This window comes from Eretmochelys imbricata, chromosome 14 (genome assembly GCF_965152235.1).
Source record: "Eretmochelys imbricata isolate rEreImb1 chromosome 14, rEreImb1.hap1, whole genome shotgun sequence".
NCBI classification, from domain to species: Eukaryota; Metazoa; Chordata; order Testudines; family Cheloniidae; genus Eretmochelys; species Eretmochelys imbricata.
In genome coordinates this window covers 47,439,951-47,464,853 of record NC_135585.1, presented here as the reverse complement: position 1 = coordinate 47,464,853, position 24,903 = coordinate 47,439,951, and the positions used below count along the sequence as shown (strand labels likewise).

The 24,903-nt window shown below is 53.3% G+C and overlaps 1 protein-coding gene across 1 annotated transcript; it reads right to left on the bottom strand.

Annotated features, from left to right (window-relative positions):
* Positions 1-1,718: 1,718 nt before the first annotated feature.
* LOC144274706 (E3 ubiquitin-protein ligase TRIM39-like) lies at positions 1,719-24,311 on the bottom strand. Its single transcript, XM_077833749.1, has 6 exons — positions 23,829-24,311; positions 17,301-17,396; positions 13,050-13,280; positions 12,534-12,556; positions 12,331-12,434; positions 1,719-4,294 (listed from the first exon to the last, which is right to left on the bottom strand). The coding sequence occupies exons 1-6, from the start codon at positions 24,246-24,248 to the stop codon at positions 3,735-3,737; spliced, it is 1,434 nt and encodes a 477-aa protein (XP_077689875.1). The 5' UTR covers positions 24,249-24,311; the 3' UTR covers positions 1,719-3,734.
* Between the last annotated feature and the right edge of the window lie 592 nt (positions 24,312-24,903).

Below are 24,903 nucleotides of genomic sequence, written 5' to 3'. Positions count from 1 at the left end.
GGGGATGGGGCTGCCCCTTGCCGAGCGTGGGGCAGGAGAGTTGACTGCAGATGGGTGGGGGGGGGCAGGATGACACGAGTCCGACACTCACCCAAGCCCCAGCTGCTCAGGTGCAGACTCCAGGAAGCCCCCTCGGAGTCGGAGTTGTCTCCCTGTGGGTGCCGGGAGGGGGGCCGCCATCACATGGGCACCTCCTCCCCTCTTCCCTCATCAGGCGCAGCAGCCGCCTCAGCCTGCCGCCGGCCCCTTTCTTGTAGCCAGCAGTGGCAGCGGCCGGTGAGGTAGCGCAGCCCGGATCGGCAGGGCAGCCGCCAGCTGCCCAGGGCACAGCAGGGACGCTCCGGGGAGGTGTGCGGGGGAAGCAGATGGGACTGTGGGGAAGACACGGCCCCGAACATTGGTGGAGCTGGGCCCTGAATATTTCTGGAGCACAGGCAGCATGGGCCCATATAACTCACCGCCCCTGCACAGCGTATTTATGCAAGTTTTCAGTTGCAGAAATTTGGCCTGTATTTATTTACTTCTGAAAAACACCAAAAGTTAGATTCTGACTGTGTGGACACATCATCTATTATAGAAACCACATTAGAACATTTACTTTGCTTACTATAGACGGGATTATAATAAAAATGTCATAGGAAAGATTGGAATGGTTACTCTAGCCTGTGTTCTTGCACATAGGTGGTTAAACCATGGGAATTGCTGAGAGCAGATTTAATCGGGCGATATCCAATACCACAGAAGCGATACCAGTAGGTACTGGCAGCTACAGATGATTTTTCAAAATAGGTAGAAGAATTTCCACTTAGAACTATGACAGCACATGAGGTGGAGAAGAAGACATGTGAAATGATATATTAACATGGGTGTCCAGAGCAGATACTGGCAGATCTAGGTTCTGAATTGAATCATGAGGTAACAGTTTACATTTGGTGTTATTTTCACTGTATGGTCAATTACACACTCATGGCCATGTGACAGGGGGCTGTTAGCATCTACAAACTGAGCCCTTTGGAAGCCAGCACCCTGGTCACAGAGAACACCCGGGCACCGGGTGCAGTTGGAGGAGGAGGGACTGAGTAGTTTGGGTTTGGAAGGGTAGAGGGGATCACTTGCATGGGTAGGGAGCCTGATGATGTCTCTAGCTCAGCACTGAGAAGAAAGCAGCAGTATAAAAGGCTGAACCAGGGAGCAGGAAGGGGGCTCCTCATAACTGCTTCTATGTTGTAATGCACCATAAAAGGTAATAAAGACACTTGGTGGAGGTTCCTTGACAGACTGGAGGCTGCTTAATTCACACAGAGCTCTGCCAGCCTGGGGTTGCGGGAACTGATGGGGGAACCCATTCATAGTTAGAAATTTTAAAATGAACATTGCCTGAAATCTCTTCATGATACTTCATGCTGTAAATTGTGAGTGACAACACATTTTTATGTCTTGTCAGATAGTAAAAACCATGTTGTATATTAACCTATTTGCCAACATATTTTCCCATGTAATAACACAATAATGTTGGATAAGAAACCACAGTAATTACACATAATTCAGTGAGAAATAGGGAAAGGAACGCAGATATTTCTGAAGGAAATTTTAGGGAAAAATTATCTATTTTTAGATTAACATTTCCCTGTGTTAAAAACTAGGAAAAACATAGAGCTTCAGCTGCCCACACCACCCAGACACCAGCAGACTAGATAAAAACACAAATGAATCCATCACGAGATCATTTCAGGGCATTTATTTTCAAATAATCAAGGTAAGTTTCGGGCACACTGCCGTGAATGGCATATTGTGAGTAAATCTTCAAAACTGAATTATGACATTGAAAATGTTCATAACGCATCACGTTTAAAACAAACAGTAGTCCTAGCAATGCCATGCAAAGTTTCTTCCCTCATACTCCACTCAGCTAGCTCTTCAAGGTATTAGGTTCAATGACTAATTTCAAGGATACAGATCAATCAGTCACTATTTTTCCAGAAAGTGGTGGACAGAGCCCAGAGGAATTGTGATGAATTTCCTGGAGCAACTTTATATTCTTTGTACTCTAAACCTCACATGACAACAAAAACATCACCCTTTCGACTGATTTGTGGCCGAGAAGAAAGGTTTCCCAATAAAGCTTCACCAAATTTCATGTTATGTGTCATTAAGTGCCAGCGTCTTTACTACAATTAAGTTAATTTGTGATGATTCACAAATTTTGCAACAGAAAAGCTTCAAAAACAGACTCCAAGGAGAAACTGCTGATCTTAAATTAATATGCAAACTAGATACCATTAACCTGGGTTTGAATAGAGACTGGGAGTGGCTGGGTCATTACACATATTGAATCTATTTCCCCATGTTAAGTATCCCCACACCTTCTTGTCAACTGTCTAAATGGGCCATCTTGATTATCACGACAAAAGTTTTTTTTTTTCCTCCTGCTGATAATAGCTCATCTTAATTAATTAGCCTCTTACAGTTTGTATGGCAACTTCCACTTTCTCTTTATGTACTTATATATATATATCTCCTTACTATATGTTCCATTCTATGCATCCGATGAAGTGGGCTGTAGCCCACAAAAGCTTATGCTCTAATAAATTTATTAGTCTCTAAGGTACCACAAGTCCTCCTGTTCTTTTTGCGGATACAGACTAACACGGCTGCAACTCTGAAACCCCTTCTCTATTTCTTTATCAAACTACATTTATTGTGTCCTTATAACCAAGAACATGAAGAGCCCAGCAGTACATTGAAAGCAACAGTGGACACTGACAGTACATTGCCTGTAAATAATATTTCTAAAGAAAAATACACTAAAAATGGAGATTGTAGAAGAGATTTCTATGTATAGGAAGATAGCATTTGAGGTTGGGGACTGTATTTTGTTAATTGATGTGAGAAAAAGAAAGGAAGGGTCATATCTTGATTACCGATGACATGTAGCTAGAAAGTTAAAAATCACATGATTTAATGCTGACAGAAGTTCAAAGAATATTATATAATCTTGTGTGAGTTAACTGAAATATATTGCTTAATGAATTCTATCATTTTTCACCTATTCATTTTCAAAGGTGTAGTGCAGGAGGTGGGTGTATGTGCCCTGCCTCCCAGAGAGAACCAGTCAAGACAATAAAGAAAGGAGGAGAGAGAGAGAGAGCAGCTGCACATGTGTGTAGTTGTGATGTTTATGACACACGTACATTGTAACTGAACAACCCCGTCTGACAATTTAATAATTTATTTTGTCAAGATAAATATTTTGGATTTCTTGAAATTCCACAGTTGAAATACAAATGACGTTATACAGAGAAGTTAAACTTCAATATAGATTTGAGGGAAGAATCAAAAATAAATGTAAATAATTCCATTTCTAAAAATACGTTTAGATGCTTGTTTCTGAAATACTGTTGAAATGTAAATTGAAATATTCTTGTGTATTTTCTAAATTAGAATTATCTTTTTTCTTTCCTATTTTACATTGAGATTTCACAGGGCTAGAAAATGCTGACAGGAGTGAATGACCCATCACCCACCATCTGCTGCCCCTGGGGCAGGGGATGGGGCAAGGTGAGGGCTGGGGGTTGCCAGGTGTCCGGTTTTCAACTGGACCCTCCAGTGGAAAAGGGAAACTGGCAGCGTCCGGTGAGCACAAAAACTCCAGTAGCTGCAGTAACCGCCCCCACCACAGGGGGGCGGGAGGAGCAGCAGCGCTGGGGGGGCCAGTCTGTGCCGCAAGGTCACTGTCAGGGACCAAGATTCCCCCCGGCCGGAGCCTGGACCGGGCAGATGATCAGGGGAGCAGCGTTTCTACCCCCAGCATTGGAACCGGGATTGAAATAAGGGCGGAGCGTCCTGGAGAAGGTGTCAGTGAATGTGAAGAGATGGGACCCGTCAGTCACATTGTAAAACGAGACCTCGCCCGCCTCATAGTCCAGGAAAATCCCCACCCGGCCGGGCCGGACGCTCACGGGGAGGGGGGTCGGGGGGTCGGTGAGGGCCGCGTATTCCCCATACCACTGCCACATGGCCCAGTATCCATTCTCAGGTGTGAATGTGACCCACCCCTTCCTGCTCACAGATTCCCTACAAACCCCCAGAATCCATCTCGTCTTGTCTCCCATCCCCACCTCCCAGTAACGCCTCCCGCCCGCGAACCCCGCAGCGCCCAGGACACAGGGACAAGGATCAAATCTCTCAGGCTTGTCGGGCAGATCCTGGTGCGTGTCTCCGTCTCTCACACGTTTCCGATCCTCGGACAGGACGAGGTGGGGATTTGCCGTATCTGGATCCAGAGTCACGTCCACTGGGGAGAGAGTCACAGAGTCAGGGCCGGGGGCAGGGGCTGGTCACTGGGATCAAAGGGAAATTAACCTGCGTCCCCGTTAATCGCTGGGGGGGGGTTGTTGCCTGAGGGGAGTCAGGGCCCCTCTGCCTGTGAGGAGACAATGGGGAGAAAGGGCAGGAGGAGCAGGGGAAGGGTGGGAAGGTGTCAGTGGGGCCGGGGAGGGGAGGGGAGAAGCTGATGCTGGGAGAGGAAAGGGGAGGGGCAGGTGACAGGAGCAGAGTGGGGAGGGGGTAGAGGCAGCCATAAGCTGGGAAGCGAATGGTCACATCCTCACATTCCAACCTAGTCACATTGAAATCAGGTGCTTTTGGGCTGTTAGGAATACAATCCTGTCCTGATAGTGCCTATCGCCTCCAGAGAAAGGGAAGAGCCTAGAAGATGTAAAGGAAACTTAGTTTGATGGCATCCTGTCTGGCAAGAACTCACTTAAGAATAGCTGGGATGTGAAATCCTCATTTCTTTCAGAGTAACAGCTGTGTTAGTCTGTATTCGCAAAAAGAAAAGGAGTACTTGTGGCACCTTAGAGACTAACCAATTTATTTGAGCATGAGCTTTCGTGAGCTACAGCTCACTTCATTGGATGCATACCGTGGAAACTGCAGAAGACATTATATACACACAGAGACCATGAAACAATACCTCCTCCCGCCCCACTGTCCTGCTGGTAATAGCTTATCTAAAGTGATCATCAAGTTGGGCCATTTGTGCTGGAAATGGCCCAACTTGATGATCACTTTAGATAAGCTATTACTAGCAGGACAGTGGGGCGGGAGGAGGTATTGTTTCATGGTCTCTGTGTGTATATAATGTCTTCTGCAGTTTCCACGGTATGCATCCAATGAAGTGAGCTGTAGCTCACGAAAGCTCATGCTCAAATAAATTGGTTAGTCTCTAAGGTGCCACAAGTCCTCATTTCTTTGTTGTTCTATCACTGTAGTCCCCATTTCCCTATTGTTTGTCCGTATAATCTCTGTCTGGTTCTGTGATTGTTTCTGTCTGCTGTATAATTAATTTTGTTGGGCGTAAACCAATTAAGGTGGTGGGATATATTGGTTAGATAATCTTGTTACAATATGCTAGGACTGGTTAGTTAAATTTCAGTAAAATGATTGGTTAAGGTACAGCTAAGCCGAACTCAAGTTTGACTGAAGACTATATAGTAAATCAGGAAGTAAGGCGGGGAATAGGACAGGGAATGGGGATGGGGGAATTGGAATCATGTTTTGCTAAGAGGGGGGAATGGGAATAGGGAATGGGAACAGGGACACGGTAAGGCTCTGTGGCATCAGAGGTGGGAAGGGGAACACTAAGGAAGGAAACTGGAATCATGCTTGCTTGAAGTTCACCCCAATAAATATCGAATTGTTTGCACCTTCGGACTTCGGGTACTGTTGCTCTCTGTTCATGCAAGATAGACCAGGGAAGTAAGCAGGTGAAGGAATAAGCCCCCTAACAACGAGAAAGGCAGGGGATGGGGCAAGTCATGGGGGCAGAGGGGCATGGGGAGAGTGGAGTCAGGGAGCAGAGGTAGTGAAGGGGGATGGGCACCAGGGGAAAGGGGGCAAGAGGAGGGGCAGGTGCCAGGGAGATTGAGGGGGCTGAACAGAATGGCAGGAACAGGGAGGGCAGAGGAGAGGGACAGGCACCAGGGGGCAGAGAGGGGTGAGGAGAGAGGCGGGGGCAGATGGGTCGAGGGAACTGTTAGGAGAGGGGATCGAGCAGAGGCAGGAGACAGAAGGTCAGAGTGGGGCTAGAGGAGGGGAGGGCACAGGGGGATGAGGGAAGGGGTGGGTTTCGGGGGTCAGAGAGGGTGGCAAGAGGGATGAGTACAAGGCGGGGCTGAGGGGGGTGAGAAGGGCAGGAGCCAAGACAGCAGAGGAGGGTGAGGGATGGGGAGGCATGAAGGGGAAGAGGGGGTGAGGGCAGTGGTAGGCACTAGGAGGGCATGTGGGGGGCGAGAGGAGGGATGGGAGACATGGCAGCAGAGGGGGAAAGGGGAGAGGTTCACGCCAGGAGGTAGCAGGGGGGTGAAGTGATGGGTGGGCTCCAGGGTGCAAAGGATGTTTGTGGGAGAGGGGCAAGTGCCAGGATGATGACGGGGGAGAAGGGAGGGGTGAGTTCCAGGGGGGCAGAGGTGGGGACAGAGGGGCAGGAATCAAGGGGAGCAGAAAAGGGGTGAGAAGAAGGGTAGCAGTGAGGATAGAGGCAGGGGCCAGGTGGGAATAGGGGTGAGGGAAGGGTAAGGGAGGTGTGGGAGCCAGGGGGCACAGGGGCATAAGAAGATTGGCAGGTGCCAGGGGGGCAGAGGTGGGTGGAGGGTAGGGGCACATGCCAGGGAGACAAAGTTGGGGGGAGAGGGGCAGGGGCCTAAGGGAGCAGCAGGAGTTTGGGGTGAGAGGGAGGGGACAGGATAGAGGCAGGGGTCAGGTGGGCACAAAGGTGGAGGGAAGGGTAAGGGAGAGGCAGGTGCCAGGGGGAGAGAGGGAGGTGAAGGGGGGCAGGAGGGAAGGTGAAGGGGGCAGGCCCCAGGGAATCTCTGTTGCTCTGGGGCTGTGTGTGGCTGGTTTGTTGCTAAGAGTAGGTTGCTGCCATCCACACACACACTGGGGGTGCAGCCCTGCCCCACGGGGCGCAGCTGGGACTCTCCATGCGAGGACATGGGCAGGGTATCTGGGCTTGCTGGAAGGGGGATGAGACTTGAGGGGTGCTGGGGGGAACAGGGGCCATTGCTAATGAGGCTGGGGCAGTGGGGAGGGGAGGGGGCATTTTCCCACCTGCTGCCCACTCCATCTGGGATAAGCTGCACCAGGGGCCAGGCCCAGTTCACACCCGCGCAGCGCATCTGCACTAGGGGTTTTCACAGGGGCACCGACATGGCTGAGACACTGCTGTGCCAGAGGCCATAACCCCTCCCCTCACTGGGGTTATGGATCAATAATTACAGGGTCACTGGAGCAGGGGAGCTGGATTCTGGGTCTCCCAGGTTGGGGCCTGACCCACTGGGCTGCAGTCAGTCTCGCTCCCATGCTCTGGTCCAGTGCCCATGGCAGTGTTTAGACACGATTCAACAGGAGAGACTGAGGGAGCCCCACATCAGACACCTGAAGCCCAGCAGTTCCAGCCCTTATCTGAGGTGGGGAGACCCACATTCCAATTCCTGCCCGACATCACCCGGGGGGATTGAACCGGGGGCTCCCAGCTGAGGACCCTACCACTGGGCTAAAGGCTAGAAGGGAAGCGGCAGAAACTATTCAGCAAACTCGACAAGGATTCAGGAATAGTTTCAGTTGACCTAAAATATAATTTTTCAGCAAATAAACTATTTGCCCCCAAAATTACACCCAGCTCTATTTCAAATGTGTCCCAACAACTTAGGAGTCCAAATCCCAGTGACTTTCAGTGAGTGACTGTCAACACCCCCAGAACCGCACAGGTACAGCCAGGCCAGGCTCAGGACATCAGCTATGAAACACTCCAGAGCTGCTGTTAAATTTGCCCTTGGTAGAAAAATTCGCCCTCGGGCTCCCATAGCTCTTTACTGAAGGCAGCAGGAAGAAAGATATGGCCAGTAGTAATTAGACACTAATAAGGAGCTAGTCTGAATGAGAGAGACCTTAAAAGAGACTAGCTGCAGATTTATGTGAATTCAGGGGATATCTTTACCTGGTAGCCGTGGACTATTTTATGTAACACACCAGGATGATATAGAGCAACTGAAGTGCACTTTTGGTCATTTCAGGGTTCCAGAAGACCTTGTGACAGAGCATGGACCACAATTCAGAGAAGTAGAATTTTATTTATCTCAACAAAATATGATCTTCCTCATATTATGAGAAGCCCATATTACTCACAAGCGAATGGAGAGGCTGCGAGAGCTGCACAGACAGTGAAGAATATCCTTCAGCAGGAAGATCCATTCTTTGCTCTACTGAGTTATAGATCAACCCCAATAGCAGCTACTGGATATAGTGCAGCACAACTCCTGATGGGAAGACAGCTCAGAACTACCCTCCCAACTTTGGAAAAGAATCTATCTCCAAAGTTCCCAGACATGGAGAGAGTAGCCAAATCACATAAAAAGGCAAAAAGAGCTTGCAAACACTTTTACAACAGACATCACTCAGAAAACTACCGGGGCTAGAACCTGGTGACCATGTTTGTGTCAAACTGGATGGAGAAAAAGAATGGAATACTCCAGCTGTTGTAAAAAAAGATAATTCAACACACAGGTTGTATGTGATCAAGACCAAGAGAGGAGAGTTCAACAGAAACTGTCAACATCTGCAGTTTGTTCCTCAGAAAGAACAATCAACTCAGCAAACTCTGCAGATGGTGGATGCAGAACAAGAACATGACTCAAGGATTCCAGACTGATCACAGTCAGATAGTGGAACTAATGGACAGCCAGATGACCAACCTGTTAACCTGTTTGGTTCATGCAATTAGAAGACCAGTACCATTCAGAGACACCTAACAGACTGATCTGCACTGAACTTCAAAGACAGTGCGATAATGCAAATATTATAAATGGTAGAATGTAGAACTTAAAGGGGGAGATGTAATGGAACGCTAAACTGTAATATGCTGTTCAACCCCTAGGTAGCGCTGTGTGTAAAATACCATATTTAAGCAGACCTCAGCCATACTTGGCAGAACATTAACGATTTTCTGATGAACACACCTGGTGTGTATCTGGCTGAGAGGGAAGCTCTGTAGCCAGCCCATATCTGCTACACGACCATCACACCAATGATGAAAGCCCAGTGCTATTGACTACCTCTGCTATGGCCAAAGAGTTGTTCTGAACTGTGACATGCTGAAGACTATGTGGGATTTTACCCATGACATGAGCTACATAGAAAGATGGGGAATCAAATTCCCAGACTCTTCATACTTCAGTGATGAGAATAAAATTATGACTAAGGGCCTTGCAGATTTCCTTGTGGCAGCAAGGCAGGAAATACCCCCCACCTCATCCAGGCTGCAGAACATAACCAAGTGTCAGCCATGGTCAAGACCTACCTATGAATACAGGTTGGCTCTGGGGGTGGGAGGAAATGTATCAAGAGGGCTGGCCCTTTTAAGGGAGTCAGGGACAAGACTACCTGTGACAGGCTCCTGAAAGGGAGTATGAGACAACCCAGACCAAGCTTGAAGTCATTAAATCCCTAGGTGGCTACTTGATAGTGAAACAGCTAATAAGCTAGATAAAGGGTTACCAGGGCTCAGCTGAAGGGATCCTAGGGACAGGAAGGTACTGAGGAGAGGAGCTCACAGGAGAGCTCACCATAGCAAGGAGCCTAGAAGGGGTCCTCCTGGAGCATTGGTCCCCAAACTGTGGGTTGTGTGGAACATTTGGAGGGCATGGCAGGGACTGGACCAGCCTCCATGGGTGGCAGGAAGGGAACGCCACCCAGCCCTGCTCTGCCCCCAGCTCCACTCCGGCCCCACCATAAGCCCCAGCTGCAGCTCCGGCCATGGCCTCAGCCACCGACTCCTGGCCCTGTTCCAGGCTGCGACCCCAGCTGCAGCTCCAGCCCCAACCATGGTTCTGCCCCCAGCCAAAGCCCCCAGCTCCTGGCCCCAACTGCGGGTGCATTCCCACCCACGGCCTACGGCTCCTGGCCCCAATTGCAGTCCCGTTCCTGGTCCTTCTCCCAACTGCAGCTCTCAGGGTCGGGGCACAAACCAGGTAAGGGAGGGGATGACGAAAAATGGTTGGGGACCACAGTCCTAGACAGAGGAGCTCCCCTCAGGGGGAAGAGCTGCCAGAGATGACAATGACAGCAGCAGCTGTAGCAGGACAGAGCCCAGGAGAGCTGCCCCCGGCTGGAGAAAGTTGATGCAGAGAATAAAGGCACAGCCTGAAATTACCCCAGCTCCAGAAAAGAGGGCTAGAGTCATCTGATTCCAGGATGGAAAAATCCAAGCCCAGCTCTGGGAAGGAGGACTGAGGACTCCTGACTTGAGGACAGTGAGGAGCTTGAGTGAGAGCTGGAGGCTGGAGCAGAGTGAAGGAAAAAATTTTATTTTGGGGTTTACTTGGACTCAGAGCAGACCCCAGGAGGGGATTTTCTGTCAGATCTTTTGGACTGTGAGGTGTAATTTAAGGAGTGCTGAAGAGGGTAAACTGAGGCAAGATGCTTGCCAAGACACCCTGAAATGGCAGAGGGTTCTATCAATAATAACACTCACTGCCCAGCACCTGAGGTCTGCATGCAGCGCGGGGCCTTCCCCATTGCACACGGGGACCCTGGGGTGCAGGGATCCCTGGTTACTCTGCCCCACACATTCACCCAGCGACTCCCCCGAGCTGCCGGACCCGGGTCCCTGGGGTCAGAGCGTGGGCAGTCGAGCGGCACTGACCGGCCGGGGCTGTTGGGTGGGTGGCAGGAAAGGGTTAATCCCAGCGCGGTGGCGCTTTGCTGCCCGGCCCTGGCTGGTCTCTGCCCTCTGGGGGCAGCACAGGGCGCGTGTCTCTGAGCAGGTCCCTGCCCACTCGCCCGGCCACTTGCCCAGACCCAGAGAACCCAGGTGCCGGGGGAGGAGCAGCCCCAGCAGCGCCGCATTGGCCCTGGCACGGGCTGAGCCTGCGAGCGCAGCACCAGAGGCCGCGGCGGGGGGGGGCTCAGCCATTGAGAGCAGCAGGGTCCCCCCCACCCGCAGGGGAGGGGTCAGCGCTAGGACAACAGGCCGGGCTGGGCCAGGGGCTGGGAGCTCTGGCAGCCAGCGCGGGGCCGGCACCAAGGGCCCTGCTGGAGACCCTGGGCCTGGCCAGCCGGGAGCAGCCAGCGAGTGACTCAGGGCCTGGGGCCCTGCCCAGGACGGGGTTTCCGGGGGGTGACAGGAGGCTCCCCAGGGGCTGAGGATCCCCTAGAAGGAGGCACGGAGGTGACTGGCTCAGGATCCCCACAGGCTCAGGGGCCAGGGGTGTGGAATGGCCCAGAGCCCAGCCGTGTTCAGGGTCCGGTGGGCACAGACTGGGCTGGGCTGGGGGCAGCGAGGGGGGAGGGGAGCAGGGATGTGCTGGCTCCAGCCAGCCCCAGAAAGGAAGCTGCTTCCCCCACAGCCTAGGGTTCCTGCTCCCCGGAGCCCTGAGATCCTGGCCCTGCAGCCGGCACCCACTGCGCAGCCTCCATCGGCCGGGACAGACACACCCAGCTTGGCCCCTTCGACTGCCCCTGCTGGGGGGTGGGTGGGAAGAGAGGAGCGGTGGGGGTAGGATGAAAGGGCCAGTTCAACTATCACAGACCGAGCTCACTGAACCTTCCCACTCCCCCTCTCCTCGGCCTTCACTTCTTCTCTATGCATCCTCGCCGTCAGGTTTCTGCCTTTCTCCCCGGTCTCTGCACTGAGGTTGTGGGGAGGGGTTTGGATGGGGGCAGCTCACGCTCAGACACTGTGACAGGGTCACACTCTTGTGAGTGAGTCTCACTCACTGAGCAGCAAACCACTGACCCAATCTCACACTGGGCTGTGCTCAGAGCAGACGAGGGGCCCGTAGGATTCAGCTGGTTACCCAGTAACACACGGCTCAGGTCAGACCTCAGCAGCCAGACCGGCCCCTCCTCCAGCTCAGAAAGCTCAGCCAAGCCTTGGCTAATGGGGGCTGGGGCAGAGCTGAACGGTGGCCACACAACACAGCCCTCACGTGTCCCAGCAGAGAGGCACAGACACAACATCCGTTACCAGTCTGTGCAGCTCCCAGCACAATGGGTCCAGTCCAGGCCTCACAGCACCTGGCTCAGGGACACCCATTAACTCAGCCACGGAGGGGTCAGGATGTCACAGTGATGGGGCCTGGTCAGACACCTGGGCAAGTACCAGCAGGTGGCTGTAAGTAGGAGGCAAACTGCCCAGCACTCAGCGCATCAGCCTCCAGCTCTCACACAGCTCCAAGCCTGTCAGCTGGGTGCAAGTGTGTCCTGGGGTCCCAGGCTCTGTCCAGATCCCCAGGCACAATACAGCTGAATGTCCCAGTACACGCCACTCACCTCCAAATCTCTTTAGCGCTTCCCTCATGTCAAGGGAAATTTTATACACGTTCTTCAGGTCAGTAGAAACAGCTTCTGGTTCCTGGAGTTTCACATTCTCACTCCTATGAAGAAAACGTCCCATCATCACTCAGCTGCTCTGTGCACACGTCATCCCAGAACCACCACCAAGAATATAAGAGCAATGAACATAGGAAACACACCTGCTCAATGTGCTTTTCACATTCTGAAAGGAAAAAGAGAATCAATGTCCTGTATTAACACAATGTGCATAAAACTGAGTGAGTCTCACTCTGGGCATCAAACTTGCATCTTGAAAATAGATCAACCCTCCCAGGCTTCACTGTTTTGAACACTTGTTTCATATATTTAGGGGAGACAGGAAATTAGCTCAAGGGTTCTCCCTTCTAGGGACAAAACCCATCAGTATCTGTGTTTATCACCTGTGTTGGGGCCAATGTTCTGGGGTCAGAGCAGTGAGGGGTTTAGCTCAGTATCATTTTTGTATTATCCATTTAATCTCCCACGGCCTCACTGGGTCTCCATGAGGAGAATTCCCCTCTAACATGATCTGCGATATTTGGGAACTGATGGAGCCCTTAGCCTCATGTTCTGTTTCTCAGTAAACCACAGAACATATTTCCTCGAATTGTTGGAATCCAGACCCATGGATCTCAGTTATAATTCTGGATGGGTGGAGAATTTTGATGCCGTCTCACCTTTAGCAGCTCGACAACTGGTTGCTGACACTTCTCCTCTATCTCTGTGATCAGCTGCTGCAGAGAGGAGCTTTGCTGGGAGAGCTTGGTTACATTTTTCTGCAGTCTCTTCAGAGTCTCCGTCTCCTCCTCCTCCAGGCTTTGCAGAAGCAGCTGTTCCTCCTCTCTCAGCAGTGTGTGCAGTTTGTTAAATTCACCTGCAATCATCTCTCTCTTATTCTTCACTTTCCCCTTGAGACAGAAAAAAAGGAAAGGCACAGAGAAAACGTGAGCCAGATGGTGAGTTACATGGACTGGGCCTCTGTCCAGGAAGCAGGTGATATTAAAGCAGTATCAGGTTTGTCAGGATATTTACTTCTTTGGAAAACATACCATAAAGGGTTTGATTTAGTTCAGAGTTAATATGGCCAGTTCCATAGCGGGGTTGTCTAGGGTGCTTTGTAAAGATGCAGTATGTTATTGAAGGTGACATGGGATGGACACAGTGGAGTGGGGAGAAATCGAGGGGACAGTAAAGATTTACAGGGGGCTGCACAGGGCGTCTCTGGCGGGATTTGGTGCCTAGTGCTGGGAACTCAGACACCCGGGGGAGCCGTCACAGCAGGATGTGAGTGATGCTCCTTCTTTGACAACCAGCTCCCAGGGCTGCAAAGTTCAGGACCTAGGGCTGGTGCTAATAGTCCTTTGGGTGCCATCCTGGGGCTCACATGGATGTTGGGCACCCAGGGCATTGTCAGGGCTGGCTTTGGCCTCACCCAGCCAGCCGAGTGCCCCATGCCCATGTTCCTAGTGCCCCTGGGATCGCAGCCTTTAGGGAGCCCTCTAGGCTCACAGAGCAGTGGGTTGTTGATGCCAGCTGTGTCCCCACCTGCTCTCTGAAGGGAGCCGTGGGAACGATGCTGAGCCGGTGCTGATCCTGGCAGGGGGAGGGGCTGGCTGCTCTGCACTGGCCTCTCTAGCTCCCCTGCAGCTCAGCCCAGAGGTGCTGGGTGACCCTGGGGTGAACTTTCCCCCCAGTGTGATTCGGGCCACAGTGATGTTGGGGAAAGTCCCTCTTCCTCTCCCTGATATGCCAACAGGGCCAGGGGCTTCAGGAACTTCCCCAGCCCCTGTCCCCTGCCCCCAGAGCCCTCCTCCCTGAAACCCCAGTATGTGAGCCCCAGCCCTTCCCCCCACCAGTCTGTGCCCTGTGCTGACCCCTCTCCCCTTTCCTGTGCAGGGCTCTAACCCGTCTGTCTGTCCATCCGGCTCCCTGTGTGGTGGGGGAGGGGCTGTGCTCAGTGTCTGTGTCTGAAGAGGCAGCTGCTTGAGCGCTGTAATGTCCACATCCTACCTCTGCCCCGGCTGACCCGAGCCCCCAGCTCAGCCCTCCAGCACCCCTGGGCCCCTCTGCCAATGGGCTTTGGACACCGACCCATTCCCCAGACGACCCTCACCCCGTCCCTGGGAGCGCTGCAGCCACCGTGGGGCACTCAGACAACTCGGGTACAGCCCTGACAATCCCTAGATCCCTCAGGAGCCCCTCCTGGCACCTGCCCGAGGCTTTGTGCATGTGGCCTGGACCCTGCAAAGGGCCGTGGGCCTGCAGCCTCCTTCCCCTCCCGCCCCCTGGGAGCTGTTGAGTTACAGCTGATTCGAGTGGCGCAGCGTTACCATATCCCCTAACGTCTCCCCCCATCAGACACGGACAGCGCATCCTTCATGGGGGCCTGTCACCTCCCGGGCCCTGCTCCCGCCCGTGGGGATACTCCCCACCTGGCTCAGGCCCATGACGGCCCCTCTCAGTGGGTGACTGGCCGCCCCTGCTGGGCCTCATCTCACAGTCGCTGGGGCTGCAGTTACTCTGCACCGAGTGACACTGATCATTGGGCTGTGACCTCTGGTGCTGTAGGACGTAACTCGCTCTCACTGGGCGATAATCAAGGGTTTCAGAACCACCCCAGTGACTGTCCCAAGGTGCAGCCGCCTCCATGGCACCAGCTGGGAACTTTGCCGGACACATTCAAACCTGGCTGTTAATTGTTATGCACCTAAATCCCTTTTGTCTGAGGAACTGAGCACCAACTGCTTCCGGTGCGGGGAGTGGGAGCTGCTGCGGTTCTGTCCTCTGGAAACCAGCCCACTTCCGCCGGGATCTAAACACGGCTTCAGATGCAGAACCAGGGGCACCCAGCTCTGAGCATTTCAGCTCTTGTAAATGGCCATTTTTATCTGAATCATGGGACACCTGCTTCTCCTCTCCTCCCTGCTGCTGGCGTCTTCCTCACGCCCCCCACGCTCTCTGCAGGGATTTCACTGGAAAAGGCAGGTGAACCGGAACAGACATTTTGTCCCATGGGTTCATCACCTGGCTACAGACACACAGGTGAAGTCACAGTAACAGTAGCAGGTGCCTGGGATGAAGTGGCCACGTGATGGCAAGAGAGGCTGTGAGGTGGCCGAGTGCTGCCTGGCTTTACACTGACCTGCCCCTGGCTCTGCTCACTCAGGGGGTGTCCACACTGCAGTGAAGGTCTGACAGCACTGTGTGTAGACACACCCCAGCTAGCTTTGATCGAGCGAGCTCGGGTACTGGTAGCTATGAAGCCGCAGCAGCACGGGCTGTTCACACCCAACCAGACCCCTGGGTGTCACTCAGGGACTAGCCTGCAGCTAGCTGCTGGGGCCATGTAGACGCCCCTGGGGGCAGATTTTCCACAAAGCTCCACACCTGCCACTGGGTTTGATGCTCAGAAGAGCTCAGCTCCCAGCGTGCCCCCAGCCCAGCCAGCTGAGTGAATCTGAACCTCACCCATGGGGGCAAATCCTCCTCCCAGCGCCCAGCTCCAGTGTCTGGCCCAGGCACTGGGCAGATTCATTGCAGGGACTGTGGGAGCAGGGCAAGAAGAAACAATCTGTTTCCTCCAGGCTGCAGAGAAGCTGCAGAGCTTTGTCATGGAGGCCACTGAAAACCGATGGCTGGAGCAGCCGACACACCCTCCCCACCTGCAGGAGGGAAACAGGATCCATGGAATAGTGAAAACACTGCACCCAGTATGGAGAATTTGCCACCTCAGAGATCTCAGGGGTGGGTCTGCACCACTGCACAAGGGCCAGGAACTGCCCCTCCTCCTCCGCCTACAGGAGCTGTTGTGCTGAGATCCCCACCAGAGACACAGCCTGATGCTGCCAGCACCCTGGATGGCAGGTACCACAGGCCAGGGGAGGCTGAGTCTCCCCAAACAGGATGCAGCGCCCCTCCCTTTGGAGGCAGGCTGCAGACCTGCCGCCTTTGGAGTCCTGCCTGTGCTCCGCCCGGAGCCCTCGCTCCCGCTCTTCCCCCGAACCCCACAGCACTCGCCGCTTGCCGCCCGTCAGCTGTGTGGGGGGCTCCGCCACTTGCTCCTCTCCGCCCCTCCCCCGTCACTCGCCCTTAAGGCAGGAGGGGGCAGAAAGGAGCAAGTGGCAGGCGAGGGGACAGGGGGGACGGGGTGGGGCATAGGAGCTCCCTCTGGGTGCTCGACCCCCCTCTGCCCCCGACCCTGTCCCGACTCCGCCCCTGCCCCACCCCTCCTGCCCCGCCCCATTTCCAACCCCTTCCCCAAAGTCCCCGCCCCAACTCCACCCCCTCCCTCCCCCTATTCCGACTCCTTCCCCAAATCCCTGCCCTGGCCCCACCTCTTCCCCGTCTCCTCCCCTGAGCGTGCCGTGTTCCCATTCCTCCCCCCTCCCTTCCGGAGCTTGCTATGCCGCCAAACAGCTGTTTTGCGGCGGCAACCGTTGGGAGGTAGGCAGAGGAGCGGGGACGCAGCACGCTTTGGGAAAGAGGTGGGGAGGAGAGCTTGGCTGCCGGTGGGTGCAAAGCACTCACTAATTTGTCCCCGTGGGTGCTCCAGCCCTGGAGCACCCACGGAGTCGGCACCTATGGGGTAGGGGGAGGACCGAGCTGCAACAGTGAATGGTCAGCAGGGAGCCTCTGGGGAGGGGTCTGAGCGGGAGCCAGGCATGGGGCAGAGCAGCAGTGGAATGTGGAGGGGGGCCTCAGCGAGACGAGGCCAAATGGGGGTGAAGCAGTGAGCAGGGCAATGATCTGGGCACCGGGGAAGTTCCAGCACTCACGCCCGGCCTCCCCAGATGCCGGAGCCCATGGCTGTGCAATGGAGCAAACAACTAGAGCAGATTCATAACCTCATCCTGGAGCTTTATGGCCCCGTCATTCCTGGGAATGCTGCAGGGGGGAGGGCTCAGGGAGGAATAAACCCGGACACCCACCTGCCACTCTGTTGTTTTCTCCTTCTCTTTAGACGTCAAAGCCAGGGCCTCTTTCAACTCCTTCCTCAGAGGGCCCAGGGCTCCCTGGAGTTTCACCTGCAGGAGCACCGTGTGCAATAAACAGCCATTAGTCTGCCTGTCCGATGGGTGGACAGTACTTTCCATATTGGCATTTCATACATGAGCATTAAAATACCCTGGAATTGAGCAGCAGACTTGTCTCTGCCGGCCCCAAAGGCCTCGTGGGGGACTAGAGGCCAGTCTCAGAGCGGGGGCTCTGCTTCGTGCAGACACTCAGGACTTCTCAAGTCCTGTGTTTTAGCTAAAGTTTCCCATCCCTGAGCACAGGCCAGAGGGGAAATAGCTGGAAAGGTTCTGAACGATCCCTCCTGCCAGTGCGAGTGAAGAGGTTGGGACAGCATCTCGCTCCACTGTACCCCAGACCCACGCCAGGAACAAGACCCCACTGCGCTCTCGTCTGTCTAGGCGCCCACGTGGCCTCCCACGGGCAGCAGCTGAGCACCTGAGCCCGTGCAGTCCCATTAACTGTGCAGGGTGAAGCTGTGATGTGGCTGGAGGTCAGTGAGGAACAGGGAACACACTCGATCTGGGGGAATGGGCCACCCATAATTATAACTGCTCCAGAGCTGTAATAACCCAGGGCTCTCTTCCCCTTTGACAGCGTGTGATTCATTCACACAGCACAGCAACATGCTCCTGCCCCATCAGCCCCACTCTGTGCAACACCCATGGCAGCCCCCCAGAGTCCCCTCCTGAGCCCCCCACCAGAGATCTCCCCATTTCACTCTCTCTCTTTTCTCTGAGCCCTTGAGTTATCTCCTCCTCCTCCCTGCCCAAGGGCCCAGGCTGCAGCTGCTGCTGAGAGCTCCTGGGGTGCTGCTGCAGGGAAGCAGGGAGGGAGGGAGGGAGCCAGCCAGGTCTAGTTAGAGACAGGAGGCAGAAAAGCAGCCTTTGCGTCAGAAAAAGAGCTTCGTAAATGAGCAGGGATCAGAAAGGTCACGGGGGGGGGGGGGGAAAGGGATGTGGCTGGATTCTTTGACGCTCCACCCACAAATAAGCTCTGCCCATGTGAGTCACCAAAAGGAGACACCATGATCTGTTCACAGTAGATGGTGCAATGTTCAGAACAGGATGGAGTTGCTGATGGGCTCCAAGGGGCTCCTGGGGCCTGGCTCCCCTCATGGGGCTCGAATATACTCCTGGGGTCTGCTGGACTCTCTGGGCCGGGTCCTCCTTTACTGGGGGGAACAGAAGAGGTGGCATCTCCCAAACATCACCCACTTGTGACACCGGAAGGAGGCGTCACTGGCAATAAATGGTGCCGAGCTGCAATTCTCCCTCTCCGCTCTCACAGGGGAACGAAATAATTAACGATGTAAGCAGTGTCAGGATGAGCTCCACCCTGACATCTGGTGGTGAGGTGTGGCAAGTTGTGGAAAAGAACTTCAGGGGCCGATGTCATTTGCATAGGCACACCCACCACGCCTAGAATGAGACCATAGCTGCTCAAATGGTCACTTTGGCTGCTGTGGGATCCCCAGCGTCTCTGTTATTGGGGCAGGAAGAATAAATTGTTATTACCCTGATTATGGGAACTGTGCTTGGAACTGTACGTGGCCTTTTGTTATGATGGAGGGATTCACCATCAACTAAGTAGCACTCGCTAGGCAAGGGTCATGGGTTCCAAAACTGTGTGAATAGAGAGAGGCTGGGGACAAGTATTAATACTTGGTGGCCTGGGCCCCTTGGTGAGGGCCTTCCATGCTAATTGCACTTCCTCCTCTCTCCACTGTGGAATATCAGAGCTAATTTTGATTTCATTAGAAGTCTAGTTATAGGCTGCTGAGCTCACTTTGGGCTGACAGTGCACCAGCACTGGGGCTCCCCTACTACAAGCTGAATTCACCTAAGAGCTGAAATCACTGAGTGTTGTGTTAAGTAGTGGGGGAGCCTGAAGATATATTGTGGAGCAGTTTGCGGCACGGCTGGTGAAGCAGTTCAACGCGGAGCAGTGTGTGGATGGCAGGAGCTGCTTGTGGGTCGTGGAGCTGAGCGAAGGAGTTCGTGGGGCGGCTGGCGGAGCGGAGCGCAGCTGAGCGAAGGAGTTCGTGGGGCGGCTGGCGGAGCAGAGCGGAGCGAAGGAGTTCGTGGGGCGGCTGGCGGAGCGGAGCGGAGCGCAGCGGAGCGAAGGAGTTTGTGGGGCGGCTGGCGGAGCGGAGCGCTGCTATGGAGCTGTGGGGCGGTCAGCTTCCGATCATGTAAGGTGCCTCTTACCCCCGTCCCACTTCCACCCAGGTTGGGAGGTAAAGCTCCGCAGATAAACTTTCGAACTCTGGGGCTGCCCTGACCAGGGACAGAGACTTTTGGGGCATTGGACTTTTGGGACCTTGGGTGATTTGGGGTTGCTGGACTCAAGAACCAAAGGGAAAAGGGCATGCCCCAATTTGCCTGGGGTGGGTTTTTTTTGCTCATGGGTTGTGTTATGAATCCTGGTGGTGGTGTTTCCCCAACATAATGCCACATTGTTTCTCTCTGTTATTAAAAGGCTTTTGCTACACTCAGGCTATGTGCTTGCGAGAGGGGAAGTATTGCCTCTTGGAGGCGCCCAGCGGGGGTGGTATATATTTGTCCCAGGTCACTGGGTGGGGGCTCGAGCCGGTTTGCATTGTGTTATTGGAATGGATCCCCTAGATATTGAACCCGGCCCTTGTTGCTGCCAACTCTGACGGGCAGAAGGGTTACACAATGTTGATATTTAAATGATCATCCCTGGGCATCTGAGCTCACCCCTCACTGAGGCAATGGGGCCGTTCACACCTCTCAGAGCCGCTGTGCCCAGCTCTCTGCATCCCCTACATCTGGGTCACAGTTTTGAGGTTTTCTTCACAACCAAAACAGCTGGAGACTCAGTTTAAAGCAAATTGAAAGCTGAGATCCCGGAGAACACGGCAGGTGCTTCGCGGGAGAAGTGCCAGCACTTCCCGGCTGTCTCTGAGCCCTGTCAGTGAGCACAGAGGCTTGGGCCTGATCTTAACATGACACTTCAGTTGCCCTGGCTATTGTGCTGCCGGGCTGTAGCTGTGCTGTTGAAGCCCCTGCAGTGTCGACGTGGCCTGTGAGTTCCTGGGGCAGAGAAGCAGCTCAAAGAACAAGGGACTTGGAGCAGAAATTTGGGACAGTTCAGGCCAAGCTGAGTGTGTCAGTGAGTCTGGTCCCTGTGGGGAGGGAATTCAGGCCATTTCTCTCCCTTCCTTCTGCAACCCTGGGCAGGGCCCTAACATCCGCCCATGTCCTCCCCTCTCTCCCAGGCTGAGGGCAGGGAACCTCAGCAGCGTCTCATCCCCGGCCTCCCACTCTCCAGGACAGACACGGCCCCAGATGGGTTGGGAGCAATGACATGTTTCTTTAATGTGGTTCCAGAACCGTGTTGTCCACCCAGGCTGTCAAAACCCAACCATGTCAGGACACAGGTGGCCCCAACTTTGTCAGACAATTATAATACCCTGGCGTGTACATCCTGGTGTACAATACATGGTGTACGTCAGCTGTAAGACCCCCCCCATCCTCCTAACGTTATCTGGGCTAATGGCTGCAGGAGTCAATATGAGTGGAGCAGGGCTGCTGGACGGGAAGAGCTGAAGGAGGAGAGAAGAACGAGATATGGCAGAGAAAGTAGAGCAGGACACAGGTACCAGCTGTGGCTTTCAGTGACACTGACGTGCAGGGATGAGTCAGGGTCCAGATTGTTTCGTGTGCAAGCAGGGTGTGAATGAGCTCTCCCCTGACAGCTCGCTGTGGAGGGGAAAAGGCTTCAGGTGCAGACTGTATTTACATGAACACACCAACTCTGCCTAGGTATCCAGCATACAGGGCTGTGTTGCCAAAGTGATCAACTGTGGCTGGTGCTGGATTACAAATGTAAGCAGAGTCAGGATGAGCTCCACCCTGACATCTGGTGGTGAGGTGTGGCAAGTTGTGGAAAAGAACTTCAGGGGCTGATCTCATTTGCATAGGCACACCCACCCGCCTAGAATGAGGCCATAGCTGCCCAAATGGTCATTTTGGCTGCTTTGGGATCCTCAGTGTCTCTGTTATTGGGGCAGGAAGAATAAATTGTTATTACCCTGATTACAGGAACTGTGCTTGGAACTGTACTTGGCCTTTTGTTATGATGGAGGGACTCACCATCAACTAAGTAGCACTCACTAGGCAAGGGTCATGGGTTCCAAAACTCTGTGAATTGAGAGAGACTGGGGATAAGTATTAATTGTTGGTGGTATGGGTCTCTTGGTGAGTGCCTTATGTGCTAATTGTACTTTCTCCTCTCTTCAGTGTGGAATTCCATTAGGAGTCTAGTTATAGGCTGCTGAGCTCACTTTGGGCTAATGGTGCACCAGTGCTGAGATTCCTCTTCTACAAGCTGAATTCACCAAAAAGTTGAACTGACTAAGAGCTGAAATCACTGAGGGTTGTGTTAAGTAGTGGGGGAGCCTGAGGATATATTGTGGAGCAGTTTGTGGGACTGCGGGAGCTGCTTGTGGGACACAGAGTGGAGCCCTATGGAGCTGCAGAGCAGTAAGCTTCAGAGCATGTAAAGTGTCCCTTACCTCTCTTTCTACCCCCACCCCCTATTTCCACCCATGTTGGGAGGTAAAGCTCTGCAGATAAACGATCGAACTCTGGGGCTGCCCTGACCAGGGATAGAGACTTTTGGGTCATTGGACTTTCGGTGATTTCAGGTTGCTGGACTCAAGAACCAAAGGGAAAGGACACGACCCAATTTGCTTGGGATGGGTTTTTGCTCATGGGTTGTGTTTGTGTTTCCCCAACATAATGCCACATTGTTTCTGACTGTATTTACATGAACACACCAACTCTGCCTAGGTATCCAGCAGACAGGGCTGTGTTGCCAAAGTGATCAACTGTGGCTGGTGCTGGATTACAGATCACTTCGGTATTGAATGTGGAGGTAATGAAATAGTGTTATCTTTACTGTATGAGTAAAGGGCAGCAGAGCAGAATTTAGCCTGTCCTGATTGAGGGGATCACCCTCCACTGAACTGAACTCACTACGCGGGGGGCTTGGATGCCAGACCCCTGTGAAGGTTAAGAGGAGGTGGGGACAGGTGTGCTTTCTGGGAAGTGTGGACTTTACCGAAGAGTCCTATGCATGGTTTAACTTGCTCCTCTCCACTGTTCACAGACAGAACTAATTAAGGCTCTATTCGGAGTCTTCTGTTTTTTAAGTGATCACTAGAGCTGAAATCACTTGATGTGGGACAGTGTTTCTGCCCAGCCTGCTTCAGCAAGGAAGTTCCCCCTCTAAGAGTTGAAAATCACTAAGAGCAGCATAGAACCTCAAGAGACGTGGTTTTTGTGCAAAAAGGGGACTTTTTCTGCTTTAAATTGCAAGTGTAGACAGGCCCTGATCTGTAGAGATTATAGCAGAGAAGCAGGTGATGGCTGGCAGGGCGGCCGGTGGAGTGGGCCAGTGGGGTGTGCGGCAGGGTGGTGACACCAGAGCAAGTGCTTGGACAGTGGAGCAACCAAGGTGCCTTCTTCCTCCTCCCCCATGCCCCCAGGGTGGAGGTGAGCTCACACAGATGCATCTCTGAACCCTGAGTCTTCACTGACCAAGGACAGCCACTGTGAGTGGGGTGGGGTGAGGGAGCAGAGAGGGGCACAGCAAAGGAACTTTTGGTTATTGAACTCCAGAACCTGAGGCAGAAGACACTGACCAACGTACACTGGAGAGGGTGTTTTGCTCATGGTTTTATGTTTATGAATCCTGCGTGTGGCATTTTCCTTAATCAATGCCGGTGACTTCCCTCCTCTCATTTAAAGTTTTTTTTCTACCATCGGCACCGACTCTGTGGGTCCTCCAGGGCTGGAGCAACCATGGAATAAGAATAGTGGGTGCTCAGCACCTACTGGCAGCCCCACCGATCAGCTCTGCCCCTGCCCCGCAATGCTTCCTGCCCGCTGGCAACCCTGAGACAAGCTCCTCCCCCGTCCTCCCAGCACCTCCCACCTGCCACAGATCAGCTGTTCAGAAGCTGTTCCCAGAAGCTGGGAATGGGCAACAGGGGATGGATCACTTGATGATCCCCTGTTCTGTTCATTCTCTCTGGGGCACCTGGCACTGGCCACTGTCAGAAGACAGGATACTGGGCTAGATGCACCTTTGGTCCGACAGGGGATGGCTGGTCTTATGGTCTTATGTTCTTGCTGCCCTCTCCACCTGGCAGATGGGTTGCAGGCACACAAAGAGCCGTCAGCCCTGTTCTCTCTGTTAGGTATTGGAACTTGCAGCCTTGGAGCAAAAAAAGTTTGGATCTTTTCCCATTATCCACAACCCCAGTGCTCATCCCCTCTGAAAACCAGGCCCCTTTCGTTTAGGTGCCTAACTTTAGGCAGCCAGGTGTGAATGTTTGTCCTTGTATTGATGGGGGATAAACCTGGTCTCCTTTAGGGATTTAATTAAGCAAAGTCAACAGCATTTCCTACCTTGTACTCCTGGGCAGCCTCCTCAGTGGGAACCACAGTGTGAGACTTGTGGTCCCGGGATTTCTCACACACCAAGCAAATAGTTTCTCCATCATCCTCACAGAAAAGTTTGAGACGTTCCTCGTGTCTCTCACACAGATAATCCTTTTGCCCTTTTCCTGGTTTTAAACCCAGGTGTTTGATCTTTTGTACGATGCTGTTCAACTGTGTGTTGGATTTGAACTCCCCTTTTTGGAACCGGGCTCTGCACTGGGGACAGGTCAGGGGTGTCCCCGTTCCCTTCTCCTCACTGTACTGGGTGAGGCAGGCTTGGCAGAAGTTGTGCCCACACGCGATAGTCACCGGCTCCGTCAGATACCCCAGGCAGATGGAGCAAATAGCTTCCTCTTGTATTTCCCCTGCTGTAGCTGCAGCGGCCATGGCAGCTGGGTGAGTATCTGTTCTCCCTGCCAGTGGCTCTACACAGTGTGGGCTTATGCTGACACTGGGAGGGGCCGCCTGCAAGTATCTGCTAGTCCCAGCCACAGAAGGAGAAGAAGAAAAAGGAGGAGCCAGGACCGGACGGGGAGAAAACAGGAAAGTGAAACTGAAGGAGAGTAAAAGAGGGGGAAGGTCAGTAGGAAATGACTTACCAAAAGCTACATTACCAACATTGTAAATAACAAGAATTACTGTGGCCGTGGGGAGCATTGAGCATTTGCAGGATTCCTGTTTGCTAAGACAACCTAGAGCCAGTGGGGTGTGAGTGTCCTGGGGAGCTGACCCATGCTTGGAGATCAGCGGTAGCTCCCGAGCCCCATATTCAGCATTATTCACAGGGTTAAATGTGTCCAGAGCACCAATGTGGTGACAGTTTATCGTTCGGGCAGATGCCAGGCATAAGGGCGAATGGTTATGAGGGGAAACATCTCGCTTGGTGTTTCACAGGGTAGAGGCCCATCTGAGTGCACTGGAAATGCACATGCAGAAGCGCACAGACATTTGCATGCACAGCTACCAGAACCCCCCCCCCCCCAACACACACACACTAACGTCCTGGCTCCTCTTCCCTCACTCATTGGAGGAGCCCCACTGA

Coding starts and splice junctions, on each gene's coding strand:
- LOC144274706 (XM_077833749.1), bottom strand. CDS start 24,248: ATGGCCGCTGCAGCTACAGCAGGGGAAATACAAGAGGAAGCTATTTGC. Junction 17,397..23,828: donor AGGCTGCCCAGGAGTACAAG/GTAGGAAATGCT, acceptor GTGCTCCTGCAG/GTGAAACTCCAGGGAGCCCT. Junction 4,295..12,330: donor AGCGCTAAAGAGATTTGGAG/GTGAGTGGCGTG, acceptor CTCTCTCCCCAG/TGGACGTGACTCTGGATCCA.